The 16,890-nt window shown below is 35.3% G+C and overlaps 1 protein-coding gene across 2 annotated transcripts; it reads right to left on the bottom strand.

The window, feature by feature from the left end:
- Positions 1–31: 31 nt before the first annotated feature.
- On the bottom strand, positions 32–14,984 carry mtx1b (metaxin 1b). 2 transcript variants are annotated; one of them, XM_058754566.1, is made up of 8 exons: positions 14,848–14,984; positions 9,374–9,443; positions 8,976–9,055; positions 7,959–8,051; positions 5,163–5,345; positions 3,474–3,550; positions 3,214–3,371; positions 32–1,512 (listed from the first exon to the last, which is right to left on the bottom strand). In XM_058754566.1, exons 1-8 carry the CDS (start codon positions 14,926–14,928, stop codon positions 1,292–1,294), a joined length of 963 nt encoding a protein of 320 aa, XP_058610549.1. In that variant the 5' UTR covers positions 14,929–14,984; the 3' UTR covers positions 32–1,291. The 2 variants fall into 2 exon arrangements, with proteins under 2 accessions (XP_058610549.1, XP_058610550.1); XM_058754567.1 differs by lacking the exon at positions 14,848–14,984 and adding an exon at positions 10,721–10,868.
- Between the last annotated feature and the right edge of the window lie 1,906 nt (positions 14,985–16,890).

Below are 16,890 nucleotides of genomic sequence, written 5' to 3'. Positions count from 1 at the left end.
GTTATAACTGTTAAATACTGCTACAGTACAGTCATGTTGATTTCTTTTTATTTATAGACTAGCAAAATACAGAAAATGAACAGCATGTTCCAAACCAAACATTGCGCAATAAATGTGGAATCCTGTCATGATTTAACAGTGACTGACAGTAAAGTTGTTTTGTGGAAAGCCAGTGAGATATCGGTCAGGTCTGGCCTCAGAGAAACAAAAGGGTTAACCCCAGTGTGCCTTGGGTTTCCAGTGAGAGACTGGACGGAGAAGCACAGCTGTATAATGGCCACAGACTCTGACTTAACTGCAACGTTTGGCATGAAATAATAAAGTTCTCCTCCACAGTCCTCAGGAGAGCTTTAAAATCTGGCTGATTTATAAAGCTTTGGGTCTAGAGTGGTCAGAGAGCTCATAGATGGTTGGTTTAAGATAAGAAGTCCGACAAGTTTACTCTGCGTGATTTCTGCAATGCGTTGGAAACGTTAATATAGCTTGACAGCATGTTTAGTCTGCAGGACAGAATATCAGGTCACTGCACCAAATTAATGTAATATTTTCAGCTTGTCTAAAAGTGTTAAAGCATAATGGTGCAGCTGTTAACGTTTCTTCTGTGTTCCTAATTCCTAAGTTTCCCCTTACAAAAATCAACTTTGGTTTTACAACAAATAAAACCAAAAAACATGGTTTTTGTAGTTAAACCACGGTAACCACAAACTAACCATGGTTTTGCTACACTAACCATAGTTTAACCATTGTATTTGTAGTAAAACTGTGGTTATACAAATGGTAATCAATCTGCAAAAAAACATTGCTACTACACTTTTACTATAATAAAACTGGTTAATTTTCATAAGGGCCATGATGAGTAGTACTGTCAAAATGGAGCACAGACCAGTTCTCTCATATCAGTGTTTGTCTTTTTAATATTTAAGATAAATGTTACCCAGATGGAGCGTTTTTTTTTTACTTGAATGCTGACCAGAAGATAAAACATTAAAACTGTGACAAGTCTTTTAATGACCTAAAAAAATCAAGTCAAAATTCCTGCCCGTGCGAGACCTGACAAAATTACATATCACAACTATTATAGTAACAATTATATTAACAATAATTAAAAGCACCAATATGGGCTCGCTTGAGGCTACATCAAGTGAGCGATTCCGTTATAGCGCACACGTGCATGGTGGGAGATTTTAAAGAACTGAGGTAATAGTGTGTGCAGCTTCACTCTGAACGGCAAGTGAGTGATAATGTGCACTTGTTGTCCCTTGTGCCTCCCATCCCATGTTCTCTTCTGTCTTTAGTCCTCATCTTCATCATCATCTTCATCATCATGCCTGGAGTTCTTCAGCTGTGGCTGCTCACGCTTGATCGTAACGATCCCGGTGAGGATGGCGTAACCCAGCATGGCTCCCACAGCAAACAGAACAGACAGAATCTGGTTACGCCGCTTGTGGGGTTCGTTGTCGAAGTCGCTGCCGCTGCTATCAGGCTGAGCATGAATCTTATGACCTGGTGCCTCTGAAAAAGAGAAGGTAAATTTGAATTTTGTTAGTTTCAGTGAAAATGTTTAGGTTTAGTTGAGTCCACTTTAAATGAGCCAAGCTCAGACCCCTTTAAGTGGACCAAAAAGTCAACAGAATGAAAGGAACCCAGTTGTCTTTGCGTTCCCATTATACCAGGTCCAAAAAGATGGCTCAGATATCATTTAATTTAGTTTACTTTCCATTCACAACAATGTTTTTTTAGAACCATATTAAATTAAATGATCAATATTGTTAATAATAATAATAATAAATTAGTTTTGCATTAAATTTTGTATTATTTCTATTACATTCATAATATTTACTACTTCCAATACTACTACTACTACTAATACTACTAAATATAAAATAATGACCTTAATTTAATAAGTTTAATTTATTATTATAAAATTTCCTTTATATTAAACTATATTTTTATAATTATTAGAAGATATTATTAGATAATAATTAGAAGAAATTAAACTTAATAAATTAGGTTTACTTTAAGTTTAATTAAGGTAATATTACTTATAATATTTATACAACTAGTGCTACAAAATTCCTACTACTACTTCATCATTGTTAATTTAATTTAATAAAACTAATCAAATTAAATATTATTATTAATAAAACATTAAATAAAAGGTAATTATTTCATTATTTTATTTATATTATATTATATTCATACTACTACTACTACTACTACTAATATTATTATTAACCATAATAAATTAAATTGTCGTTGTAATTTTTGGTATTACTATTTGTATTATATTTATACTTTACTACTACTAATGTATTATTATTAATATTCCAATTTGTTTTTAAGTAACTTTAGATATACTAAACTAAATATTAATTATAATTTTCATTATTATTATTTTAAATTAACCATATTATAAAAATTAAGTAATGTTTTGGTATTATTATTTGTATTATTTTAATACAAATAATAATAATAATAATAAACAATTAATAAATGAACCTTTATTATTATTATTATTTATTAAATTAACCATATTATATTAAATAAACAAATTAAGTTTTTTTGGTATTATCATGTGTCTTATATTCATAATATCTATACTACTACTACTACTACTACTACTAATGTATTATTAATATTCAATTTTTTAAGTAACCTTAATATTAATTATATTTTCATTATTATTATTTTAAATTAACCATATTATAAAAATTAAGTAATGTTTTGGTATTATTATTTGTATTATTTTAATACAAATAATAATAAACAATTAATAAATGAACCTTTATTATTATTATTATTATTATTATTAAATTAACCATATTATATTAAATTAACAAATTAAGTTTTTGGGGGTATTATCATTTGTCTTATATTCATAATATTTATACTACTACTACTACTACTACTACTACTACTAATACTACTACTACTAATAATAATAAATTATTATTAATATTCCATTTTTTTAAGTAACCTTAGATATACTAAACTAAATATTAATTCTAATTTATTATTACTAAATGAATTGATCAATTAATAAATGAACCTTTATTATTATTATTATTAAATTAACCATATTATATTAAATACAAATTAAGTTGTTTTGTTTGGTATTATCATTTGTCTTATATTCACAATATTTATACTACTACTTTTTCTACTACTACTAAAAATACTAGAGCAACATGTTTTTAACGTGACAATACGCACCTCGTGCATCAGAGGGGAAGTAGAGTGCTAGGATGTTGGTGCAGTACTGCTGCAGGTTGTTCAGAGAGTTCAGGTGCTGCTGGAGTTTTCCATTAGGCAGTTTGATCTTCAACAGAGGAGCCAGGTGTGCAAACACATACGCGTCCAGCGATGAGGGACTGCAAGCACACATGAAACATCACGGTCACAGATGCGCATAATTTCACACACTAACACATACATAAACAATTACATAATTACACACAACTGGTGTTGCTTACGAGTCTCCGAAGAAGAATTTCTGTGACCCCAGTCTCTGCGATAGCAGGGTCATACATTCAAATGCATCACGATAAAGCTACAAAGCAGAAACACAAACACAATGATTACGTCAAATTTTCCAGAAACAATCTATCATAACTGCTGGCAGTATTTGTAAAAAGGACATGTATATCTGTCTTCGCTCATGACTGTCTCCTTCCATAGCCTTCCTCTAAACTCACCAAATCAGTGATAACACAAAAGACATGTTGCTATGGCGATCAGACATCTGACCCAATTCTTTCGATGTTGTGTAAACATATGATGGAGATACAGCAGAACAATCAAGGAGTGTCTTTGAAACAAATGTAGACCATCAGCAGACTGTCAAAAACAAAGACTACATATAGAAATGGCCCTCTAATATGTTCTCATGGTTTGAATGTAACAGCTTTTGTTGACATAAATCAAAATAATCTACTGATAACATAATTTTGGATTAGCATTTACTTTAGCATACAGTATACCTTTATTATACTGCCTTGTTAACTAGCAAAGCATTTTAGAAAAGCGTCTAACCGTGTTATAACTTTGGATTACAGGGGATAATGTTGTAAATAATGTTCAGTTTCTTGCACAGACTGATTGTTTTGCTTCATAAGACCTCAATGTGTCATCAGGAGTCACAAGTATTAATTTTGTCTTGCCTGTATTTGTTTAGTTTTTTTTTACTCTCAAAGTGACGATAGCCATTGACTTGCATTTTATAAAACCACCAAGGATCACTGTTTCAGCTAAAAATCTTTACTGTTCTACTGAAAAAAAAAGAAAAAGAAAAAAAAAAAAAGAGTCACCTACAGACAGTAGAGGTGTGCAATATTTATCTTCTACGGTAATACTGTAATTGTTGTTTTAACGATTTGGGAGCTGACATTATCGAGTATGTATGAGTATTTGCAAAAAACAAAAAACAAATACACATCTTGAGAGTGCAAAAGCATTCACTGTGTGATGAAGCCTATGATAATGCAGTTACAATGCCCCTATAATTCATGTTATGAAAGCAAAAAAATATCCCTTTATGGGTTTTTGTTTTTTCTAGTTATAAGATATGATATAGTTAAGCAATATAACAGAAGCAAGAGTGCCTTGATTGCATGGGTTGCACTGATTTTATACAACAGTTCAAAAAACAAGAAATTAATATTGGGTGAGTTACATTATAGACACAATATTGTTTTTTTTCTGTTTCGCCAATGAAAATAGTTCTAAAATAAAGCCAGAGCGGAGCATTTGTGTGTTTCAGAGCAACAATACAGTGTTTTGTTCCAGAATAAATCATTTGAGATTCAATGATCTATTCATAAAGACAGTCGCTTGCTTCGTTTCTAAATGAATCAGCCATTTTGAACAAATCATTTGAATGAATGATTCAATGAAGGCAGGGACTTGTCACCACCTACTGGCAGCATTTATTTATTCATGAAAGGCCTAAACCAGCTAAGGTACCACCACAAAAACACACCCAGCAAAATATTGTTTAATTATTGTCATTGAAAGCGTCACAAAAATATCGAGATACCATTTTTGTCATTGTTGCACACCCCTAACCTACAGTATTTCTTGGATAGCCTGAGGGTGAGTAAATTAACAGCAAATTTTCATTTTTGGGTGAACAACTGAACTAAAATCTTCAGTTCCCTGCTCACCTCTTTCTCCAGCTGTTCACCAGCCTCCAGGACTGGGTCTCCCCTCACAAGCCTCAACTTCTCCAGCTGCTGGCCATGTATGCGGTTGGGTAGCAGGAAGTTGAAAGGGAAGGAGATGTTTTCTGCATACCAGCACCGTGTAACATCCACATAGTTTTTAGAGTCTATCCACAGTGTGTAGATCTACACAGAAAGAAGGGTTCAGAAACATATGGGGTTTCTCAGAACTCCACGTAAGTCCCGCTGACTGTTAATGCCTCTGTTTTACAGTTTTAAAGAGGAAAACAGGCTGTGCGGCACATCAGTGAACATGACAGATGTCCTCAGGAGGACAGTGAAAGATCAAACATCAACATTTGACAGCGTCATCATGCAGAGTTCAGCTCAAGGACAAAGAGCTTTGCAATGAGCTATATGAACTGTAATATATTTAAAGGTGTGTGTATATTGGATACAGTATTACACCTATAAATGTGTATTATTCAGTCAGAGGTACACTATATGAACAAAAGTATTGGGACACCTGACTATTACACAAACAAGGACTTTGCATTCTAAATACACAGACATCTATATGGATTTGGTTCCTGTCTTTGCAGCTATAACAGCTTCCACTCTTCTGGGAAGGCTTTCCACAAGATTTGGGAGCATTTCTGTAGTTATTTTTGCTTGTTCATCCAGTAGAGCATTTGTGAGGTCAGGCACTGACGTTGGACAAGAAGGCCTGACTCGCAGTCTCTGTTCCAGTTCATCTCAAAAGTGTTTGATGGGCTTGAGGTCAGGATTCTGTGCGGGCCAGTGAAGTTCTTCCACATCAAACTCATCCAACCATGTCCTTATGGACCTGGATTTGTACACTGGGGCACAGTCATGCCGGAATAGAAAAGGGCCTTCCCTGAACTGTTCCACAAAGTTGAAAGCAAGTCGGAAGGGGCACAGCCCAACCCCTAAAAAAAAAAAAAAGCCCGGTACCATTATCCCTCCTGCACCAAACTTTACAGTTGGCACAATGCAGTCAGTCTGGTAACATTCTCCTGGCATCTGCTAAACCCAGACTTGCATCAGACTGCAAAACAGAGAAGCGTGATTCATCCCTCCACAAAACAGGTTTCCACTGCTCCAGAGTCCAGTATCTGCATGCTTTACTCCACTCAATCTGACGTTTGGCATTGTTCTTGGTGATGTGAGGCTTGCATGCATCTGCTCGTCCATGGAAACCCATTCCATGAAGCTCCACGATTCCACTTTCCAATAATACCACTTATAGGTGACCACAGAATATCTAGCAGGGACGAAAATAGACTTATCGCAAAGGTGGCATGCTATAACAGTACCATGCTTGAATTCACTGAGCTCTTTAAGGGTGCGTTTCCCAAAAGCATCGTTAGCCAAATATGGTCGCAAATTCTGTCGTTACCATTTCTTCAACAATTCGCCGTTTCCCGAAACCATAGTTCAAACAATCATTCACAAACAGCGTCACAAAATTACATGGTTTTAATTATAGCTCTCAACTGGTGGTTCGAAGCATAACCTATGGTTTCTTGCTAGTATGATATGTGGACTTCAAGACTCTTGGGCACAATAAGCAAGCTAACATGCATTACATTCTGTATCTTTCATTCCAGTTAAATACATACAGTATATTTCAATCTATATATTTTAGCATGTCAACAGTCAATGCATTTTTTGAAGAGTGCCCATGTGCATAAATGCAGGAGGGAACCTTGGAGTATGACGTAAGAGGGAAACCACGATGAATCAGACATCAAATAAAGCAAAAAGACAAGGAACAAAAATAGTAAAGTAGTCATCAGGTGCCATTCAATATAGCACCATCTCAGAGACTTCAAATAAATTAATCAACAGAAGGTATTACTCCACCACATGCGTATGACATCAATGTCGACCATATATTGTTAAACCAATGTGCAGCGTTGCTAGTAAAGCATTACAAGTAGCAAGAGTTATGCAATCAGATTACTTTTTAATTAACTAGTAAAGTAATGCATTACTTTAAAATTTACAAGAAAATGTCTGAGTAACGTAATGCATTATTTTCCATAAAAAGTAACTAAGTACCGCAATATTGTAATGCATTACTTTTAAAAGTAAATTTCCCCAACACTGCCAATGTGGTTCAAACGATGGTTGTTACTAGCTAGTTAGTTTCCACAGCGATGCATCACTATGGTAGTTAATTAGCGAGTTATAATCGCTGTATTTGAAATGCACCTCAGAACGATCCATTTTTTCACAAATGTTTGTAAACGCAGACAGCATGGCTAGGTGCTAGTCTGAAATTATTTTCTTTCTTAGTATTTTTGTCTCGTTTTCTAGCACAAATATCTACAAATTCTTGAATCAGGATGCATTTACTTGACAAGTAAAATTAAAATAAAATATTAAAATATTTTGTCTTGTTTTCTGAAAACATTATCCAAATTTTGTTAGTTTTTGCTTAAAACAAGCAAAAATATCTGCCAATGGGTTAAGAAAAATAATCTTGTTTAGCCTTTGAATTAAGATTATTTTTCTTACCCCATTGGCAGATATTTCTACTTGTTTTAAGCAAAAACTAACAAAATTTGGATAATATTTTCAGAAAACATGACAAAATATTTGAAGTCATTTTACTTGTCAAGTAAATGCATCCTGATTCAAGAATTCATAGATATTCATACAAAAATATTAAGGAAGAAAATCAGTTTTTTTGCAGTGTATAAGAGATGTGTCCCAACAGTTTTGTCCATATAGAGTTATATCTATTTTAATGTCTTGCTGCACACTCCTCACCAGTGCAGGTAGCAGTTTCTCCTCCAGTAGGGAGACAAAGGCAAGCGTATCTGCGCCCTCCTTTGCTGATAGGTCATAGTCTGCATTGTACTTCTGAAAGACAAGAGACAGTATTTAATGGCAATTGTCAAAAGCACTCATCACATTTGCACTGAATTGTACTATATTGTTAGTCTACTGAAAAGGCAGTGACTAACAATCAAAGCAGCAGCTGCAGTATGACAGCAGTTGTTAATGTAACTGTAAGCAGTGAATGTAACTGACCATGATGTGTTTAGACATGATGTGTTTAAACATTTCTGGATGTCTAATACAAAGCCAAAAACCCTCTTAAGGACTAAATGAACACAACAACGGAAGGTTTCAAGCAATAAAATTAGTCAATTTCCATGTCTCTTTCACGGGACATGCTGTGCACACTCTTAGTTCACCGCTAACAAGCTATAAAAGGTCATGCCATACCCACCGTCTTTAAAACAAACCAGAAGCTGTTACTGGGAAACCGCTTTCCTCACAGCTACAACAACTTGCATCAATAACAATGTCAAGAATAATCGGAATTATTTTCTTCATAAAATAATAAAAAGTGACATAACCTAACAGGTAGTCTTTTAAGTTTAAGCTTAAGTTAGAATTCCAAAAGGAGCAAATAAAACATTAAAAATACAAGAGAAAATATACCGTCTTGCAGTTTTTAATGTATATTTGGGCATATGCATTCTGGGTAGAGGTTTCCAGGTCTTACTCCAGATGTTACCAACTATCTCCTTTAAAATGAGCTTCAGAACAGCTGTCTTTATATCACTCAACACTCTCTCACAACCTGCTTAGCATCTTCAAGGAAAATCCTTCACCTGTTTTCTGAGGATTCAGATCTTGATTTAGATGCCGAGGAGCTTTAGGGTCTAATCCTCACCTGTTGTGTGTGTGTGTGTGTGTGTGTGTGTGTGTGTGTGTGTGTGTGTGTGTGTGTGTGTTGTTGGCCTCTCTCTGAGGGCTGAGAGGGGGGTCGTTCACCTGTTTCCTGAGATGAATGATGATCTTACTGGGTTGGGAGATGCTTCCTTCTTCCCTGGTCTTCAGAGCAGGCAGAGTACCTTTTGGAGGAGAAAACAACTCACGTGTTAACTCTACTTGAGAAAATTTCAGAACAATTCAACACACTGCCTTAAGAAAAAGTGTATTCAAACCTAACGCTCTCCTCAAAAGATTCCAGAAGTCAGTGGATGCTTAACCCATTAACCCATGACCTTTTGAACTCTGACCCAAACTGAAAGAGGGTGTAAAGACCAGTCTAAGGTTCCCTCGTGCAGCATACATACATACAAGCTGTCATTCAGTCTTTGGCAGTAGCTCACTTTAACAGCTTCATGTATCAGATAACCAGGGAAGCCAGACTCTGGCAGAAAACTCACCTGTAGGGCTTCTCCATGGGTTGGTGATTTTGTGAACTTTAAGAGGAGCACCAGCAAACTTGGCATAGGCCTAAGAGAACAAAATAATAGAGGAAACACAGATTTAACTCATTTATGCCAAGCTACAAATGAAAAAGTCTTAAGCAACAAAGTTGATTTCTGGGAGTAAAATCCCAATAAACAAATTTAAACACTATTTTCTTTTAAAATGCACTCCACTGATGTGTTTAATTTATGTATTTGTTTATTTGAAAAAAAATTATAATAATAAAAATCACATAGTTAGTGTATAGGAACCATTTGTAAATAATCAGGGCCCAGACCTTGTGATTTTTTGCCTGTAAACATTTTGTTTGCAGTTATGTTTGTATGAAGTTTGTAAGAACTACCCATAATACCAAATTACTTCATTTTAATATTAGGAAAATTGTATTAAGGCCTATTTCTCTCAAATATTGTTCACAAATCTGTCTAAATCTGTGTTAGTGAGCACTTCTCCTTTGCCAAAATACTCCATCCACCTCACAGGTGTGGCATATCAAGATGCTGATTAGACCGCATGATTATTGTACAGGTGTGCCTTAGGCTGGCCACAATAAAAGGCCACTCTAAAATGTGCAGTTTTACTGTAGTGGGGGGGTCCGAAAACCAGTCAGTATCTGGTGTGACCACCATTTGCCTCACGCAGTGCAACACATCTCCTTCGCATGGAGTTAATCAGGTTGTTGATTGTTGCTGTGGAATGTTGGTCCACTCCTCTTCAATGGCTGTGCGAAGTTGCTGGATATTGACAGAAACTGGAACATGCTGTCGTATACGCTGATCCAGAGCATCCCAAACATGCTCAATGGGTGACATTGTTCAAAAGTCTTAGATCTTTGAGTTCAGCTCATGAAAAATGGGGGCAAAAACAAGTGTTGCGTTTATAATTTTGTTCAGTGTATATATGTATGTGGTGTGTGAAAAAAAAATGCGGGGGGAACAAATTCTGAAAAAAATGACTCTCTCAAGTACAGATTCCATACAGTTGAGTAATAGTAGTGCTGGATCATCTGAGCGTTGCTACACTGCTATTGAGACATTTCTGTGGGGCTCGATGGGGAAGTCACTAATTGTGCCGTCCAAAAATGTGCTGACTTGAGTTAGTGTCTGGGAGGGTCTCATGTTTGCCAGCGGGGGAAATCAAATCCTGGACTCACTCCAAGCCCTGTTAGTAAACAAACTTTTGCAGTCAGCTGCATTAAATTGAACATGGAGACGTCAATCATCTCTCACACTCAGAGGAATTTATGAAAGTCACATCTCTAAGCGAAGACAAAGCTGGAGGAGGAAAAAATCAGATCAGACCTGAGATAGCATCTGATTTCCAGCCAGTCTCGACAGTACCATTAAAGAAGATCAAACGGCAGCGCTGCCGCTCTGTAAATTCCAGTGTGGTTTGCGGCTCCTGACTGCCATGCTGAGAAGGCATTTAGCAGGGGGAAAAAAATAAATAAATCATAGTTTATCTTTTCTTTGTTTATGAAAAAGTAAGAGAGTACAAGAGTAATAGCATGTCTGGAACAGAAATGAATCATGCATCCCAAAATTTAAGATGACATGGGACAATAAAGAATTGAAACTAGTAGTAAAACTTGATTACAACAACATGATTAAGGTTGAATCTGAGAAAGAGTCTGGATGCAGTTAAAGTAATGCTCACCTCGTTGAGTAAAGCCCACTGCCCCACTTATTCACATGCTACTACTCTGAAACGTACAGACGATCTTAGAAAAACATGAATGAAGGTTTTATGTTACGGTCTGAGCGAACCCTTTGGCACTAAATCCACAGCTTGATTATCTTGTTAAATACTTCAATTTTCCACCTCAACTGCTAGTTTTGACTGAACAACGGTCACAACTCTACGCACATCTTGGCAACTGAATCACCATGTATAAAATCTAGTTAGACAGATACACAAATGATATGGGTAATCCAAATTAAAAAAATTTAACTAATTTAAACCACTGTTCTGGCAAAAATACACAATCCGCAACACTTCCTCCAGTGAAAAACTCTCGCCTGTTGTCCTTTGAATCCCAAGAAAAATGGGCAATGTATGTATCTTTGGATAACAACAAATGCATAAAAGAAAATGAAAACGAAATGCTCAACTTCAGGAAATAAGAAAAAGCAGTAAAATTATTGAACGCACCACTTTTTTTTTTTTGGCTTTTCACCTTTTAAGAAAAGTTTTATCTAACATGTTCCAAGGAAGCAATTTTCAATGTGATGATCCACCCAATTTATTTATTTTTTTAGCAAATATAGCTTCCTTTCCCAGCATCTGCTCATACAGCTTTACTCTACTCAACATAAGTGGAGTCTCGAGCCTCTGTGATGACTGATCTGTAGACAGAGAAACCATAAACCACTCGCATGCCATGAGAATGTTTAGGCTAGACGAGAGAGGAAAGCTGTCACCATTGCAAAAACTTCTGCAGCCTCCATTTTACCACAAAGCTGAAAAATATGTAATGTTTTTGAGAAACAAATTTTTTTTTTTTAAAGGCAATCCACCAAAAATGTGAGATATTTTATTGACAATCAATCATTTACATTAAAGGGGTCATCGGATACAAAATTCACTTTTCAAGTTGTTTGAACATAAATGTGTGTTGGAAGCGTGTGTACACATCCATCCTATAACGATAAAAATCCACCTGGTGTTTTTTAAAATCCCCTTTCTCAAATCAGGCTGTTATGAGATTCCTATCAGAATGACGTAGTTCTGCACAGACCGCTCTCACAATAGTTGATTGACAAGGCTTAGACCCGCCCTGAGTGAGCTGAGAGCTGTCCGCCTCTGGTGCAGGGAAGACAAGATGTCTCCGATTGAGCGATTGAGGTGTTTTGTTGTTGGACGTAATAATGAACATAGCAGTCGTCATTTACTTGCGACATCTGAGCTGCTGAAGACGCAGAGGATTAACGTTGCTTTAGTTTTTAAAGGGAATGCACCGATCCCGATCTGCCTAAATGCGCCCATGTTCACACAAATCATTCGTGATCCAGCTTCATCTACAGAAGAAGTGAGTATAAGGGTTTTTTATGAATTTTTGCAAATCGCCTTTCCTAATAAAGTGCTAGTTAGCCAGTTTCACGGCTAAACAGTACTGCTCGAAAGAGAGGGGCGGGGTCAGCAGAGCTCATTAGCATTTAAAGCGACATAGACTAAAAACAGCTTGCTGAAAACGGAGCTGATTTTGACAGGGGAAAAAGGGTGTTTTTTACACTACCATTGAGAAATTTTAACCAAAGTATGTTATAGACTTTTCATTAAGACCCTAAAGAATCATATCAACTTGTGGAAAATGGGCATCCGATGACCCCTTTAACCTATCTGTACATTTTTTAGTTTGTGTAATTTTTTTTATTGGTTATCACAGCAGTTAAACAGCAATCAAAACAAGGAGAAGAGTATTATAACCAGACAGGCAAATATCCAGACTTAAGTTGCAGTCAGACTTACTTTTGCCATTTAAAGAACTGATCCAGGTGCCTTCATCACCACATAATCACATTACTCAAAACAAATCCTTGCAAACTATATCCAGCACCAGTTTTGTGACCGCATTGCATTTGTGCTATTACCTGATTTAATTCCCTAGAAGTGAAAAATGATAAATACATTTTATTACAAGTAATTAATTTGTGAAAGCCTTCTACTAAAGTTTCAGAGAATCTAGGCAATTCTAACGATACGCCATCAAAAAGAAACCACAGAATGATTAAATAATAGCAGGATGACTGCATGATCATTCATGCTGAAGTTTCGTTTTTCTTCCCGTCACTGTCGGGAAACATGAGAAGCTCTCAGTTACTGTTTGTTTTTGTGTTTGAGGAGTCTGGATCTCCGCACTACGGGACCCTTCACTCCGCGCACACACAAACCGCTGGCTGTTTAGACAGCTGTGTCAGACGGGCAGATAATCCGCTCTTTCTCTACCATCATCCACACGGAGTGTACACAAACAAAGACAAGTGATAACAGACACACATGGCCACTGCACACTATTACTGATTAAAAAACAAAAAAAAAACAATGGGAGTTTTATCATCTCTGCTTTTAAGGGGGTGGAGGGTCAGTGTAACAATAAGACATTTGCCTGTGCCCTCCTTAAAGCAGTAGTTCAACCAAAACTGACAATTTGATGATCAAAGATGTATACGAGTGCATTACTTCATCTGAACAGATTTGGAGAAATCTAGCTTTATTTCACTTGCTCACCAACACTCTGAAGTGAATGGGTGCCGTCAGAATGAGTCCAACCAGCTGTTTTTTTTTTTTTAAAGAAACAAATCCACCACCAAGATGTTTTCAACTTCATAACCATCACTTCTGGCCAAAATATGAGCCTATAATCCACAATAATGCTTCCTCCAGTAAAAAAACAAAATAAATACACATCAAAATTCACCATCGTATATGTTTAGAACTGTTTTCACTTGTAAAAAAAGTGCAGAAAGCAATATAGAGAACTCAAGATAGAGCATTCGTATTTTAAACTAAAGCTAAAATTATCTTAATGATGGATTTGTTTTTTACAAAATATGCAGCTTCTCACTTCACAAGATGTTAATTGATAGACTGGAGTGGTGTGGATTACTCGTGGATTATTGTTTTGTCTTTATCAGCTGTTTGGACTCTCATTCTGACGGCACCCATTCACTGCAGAGGATCCATTGGTGAGCAAGTGATGTGATGAAATCTCTCCAAATCTGTTCCAATGAAGAAACAAACTCTACATTTTGGATGACCTGAGGGTGAGGACTATTCCTTTAAGATGCTCTATAGTCAAACATACAGTCTTTGTCGAAAATATCATAAAGGTGTGCTAATGGATTTACTGTCAAAATTAAGAAATTAATAAATCTCAAGAGGAACTTAATATCAGTCATTCTCATTAAAAATGACAAACAGCATCACAGTATTATACATTTGAATGTCGCAATAATATAACATAAATAAAATGTAAATATAATTTCTTCCTCTTTAATTTAAAATATATTATGAAATAAGATTTCCATTGTGATATATATTTTAAACAATTAAATATTAGGGGTTGAATGAGACAATTTAATATTCTATATGATTCTGATCATGATTGGAATAACATACACCTATTGCAGTGTAACGTTAGCTGACCTACTGTAATTCATGTTCCTTAAAATGACTGTAATTGCTGCAACCCATCCACTGATCCAAGAGGATCGTTCGATATTTTATCAGATATACAATTGTTTAATATATGAGAGTTTTAAGCATGAGTCCATAAAGACATGTGTGATTCTGACACCGTCAATCACGCGCGCTGTATCTCACCTCCCATCTCTCCTGACAACACATTTACTGCAAATCCCGAAAAACACTAACGTTACACAGACAAAACTGCTGCGATATACATTCAACCGGTGTGTTTCTCTCTTACCAGCACAGTTAAACAGTCGACATCTAATGAAGGTAATCCATAGTCGCCTTTCCAACAGAACAACTCCAAGGGGGCAGCCATATTTGAGAGACTTTTAAGTGACTTTTAACCTGGAAGTACTGCGCTCTATGGTTGCTACTAGCAACTGTCAGTTAGGACACACACACAAAAAAAGGATTTTCAACCATTTATTATTAAAGTTATAAACAGAGTGCTTAAAACCCCTCGACCCCTTTTAAATTTCGTTGTACAGTTGGATAATGACAATAAAGGTATTCATTCATTCATAAAACGGCAATATGATACAGAAATAATAATAATAAAGCTGGAATAAAACGAAGTTAAGGTTTTCATTGATCCAAAAAACGATTTTTATTTATTAATCAATTAACTTAATTAATCAAATCGGTTTAACAGATAATACTTAAATATAAACTCAAACTTAAAGTAATTTAAATCGCACATACGGCAGTTTATATCACCGTTTAAACGATATAATGCAATATAGTAGCAAAATTATTCTTTTTCACAGGTGTGAGAAGGACAACTGACTTTCCAAAAAAATCACTGCCTCTTACTGTTAGACTGAAAGAAGTCCAAAAAATACCCTCTAAAATGTTTACTGTCATGAGATATGTGATCATATATGTGCTGCGTACTCAGGTTTAACATTTAAATTTAACGTTAGATGAACTGCATGCCACAGGAGGTCAGTTTCAAATAAGTGTCAAGTTATCATTTGCAGCTTACAGTGCAGAGAAAAATTACACATTACATGAATTTAATTATATATATATATGTGTGTGTATGTGACCCTGGACCACAAAACCAGTCTTAAGTCGCTGGGGTATATTTGTAGCAATAGCCAAAAATACATTGTATGGGTCAAAATTGTCAATTTTTCTTTTATGCCAAAAATCATTAGGATATTAAGCAAAGATCATGTTCCATGAAGATATTTTGTAAGTTTCTTACGGTAAATGTATAAAAACTTAATTTTTGATTAGTAATATGCATTGCTAATAACTTAATTTGGACAACTTTAAAGGCGATTTTCTCAATATTTAGATTTTTTTGCACCCTCAGATTCCAGATTTCCAAATAGTTGTATCTCAGCCAAATATTGTCCGATCCTAACAAACCATACATCAATGGAAAGCTTATTTATTCAGCTTTTCATGTGAAAATTGACACTTAAGACTGGTTTTGTGGTCCAATTTAAAATGTATTTTTGTAATATGTATATAAAAACATTTTCAAATTATTTTTGACTGATTTGTCCATTCGTAGGCACGGTTGTGTTGATTGTGCTATACGCGGGTGTGACCAGCAGAGGGAGCCAATGTTACATTCAACCCGGCTGTCCTTCTTCCAGTGGGAGGCGCTGCTGGTCTCTGTTCTCGTTACTTGTGCCAAGCCTACTCTTAAACTGTTCACAAGTTATCAACAAATTCACGTCAATCATATTCATGTTAAATTGTCCCTCGGGTGAAGAGTTATACTCTCCAGTAAACAGAGCAGTTATGTGGAGTAGAAACACTTTCCGAGTGAGGCAGAGAGGCCTAAATTTTCCCACAGCCCAAAAGAGCTGTCTGGAAATGGTTGATAAACAAATTATTTATTATTATTATTATTATTAATAAATATTTATTGTGTAGACTGTTTAAGGTCAGCTCAATAGCACAATATGAGTTTAGATACATTTTTCTACAATACAATGTTTTAGGTGTGGGATTATGTTGTTTTAATATATAAATATATATTTGTGTGTGTGTTGTTGTTATTTTCCTCCTATTTTTTTATAAGATGCTTTTTTTTTTTTTAGGGTTAGGGTTAGGGTTAAAATTAGACTTAAACCATATATTTAAACTTAACCCATATGCAACTATAAACTTTCATTATTATAGATTGTATATATGATAAGATGTTGAACAAGTTTATTCAAGTTCAAATACACTTTCTGGAGAAAAAAAAAAGAAGAATATATTATATCTGAGAAATAAATAAAATAATTTGTGCTACTCATAAATTCTAAAAAATTAA

This window comes from Onychostoma macrolepis, chromosome 19 (assembly GCF_012432095.1).
Source record: "Onychostoma macrolepis isolate SWU-2019 chromosome 19, ASM1243209v1, whole genome shotgun sequence".
Lineage (NCBI taxonomy): Eukaryota > Metazoa > Chordata > Actinopteri > Cypriniformes > Cyprinidae > Onychostoma > Onychostoma macrolepis.
Note: the sequence above shows the minus strand (reverse complement) of the source record. Positions and strands in the feature narration are given on the sequence as shown.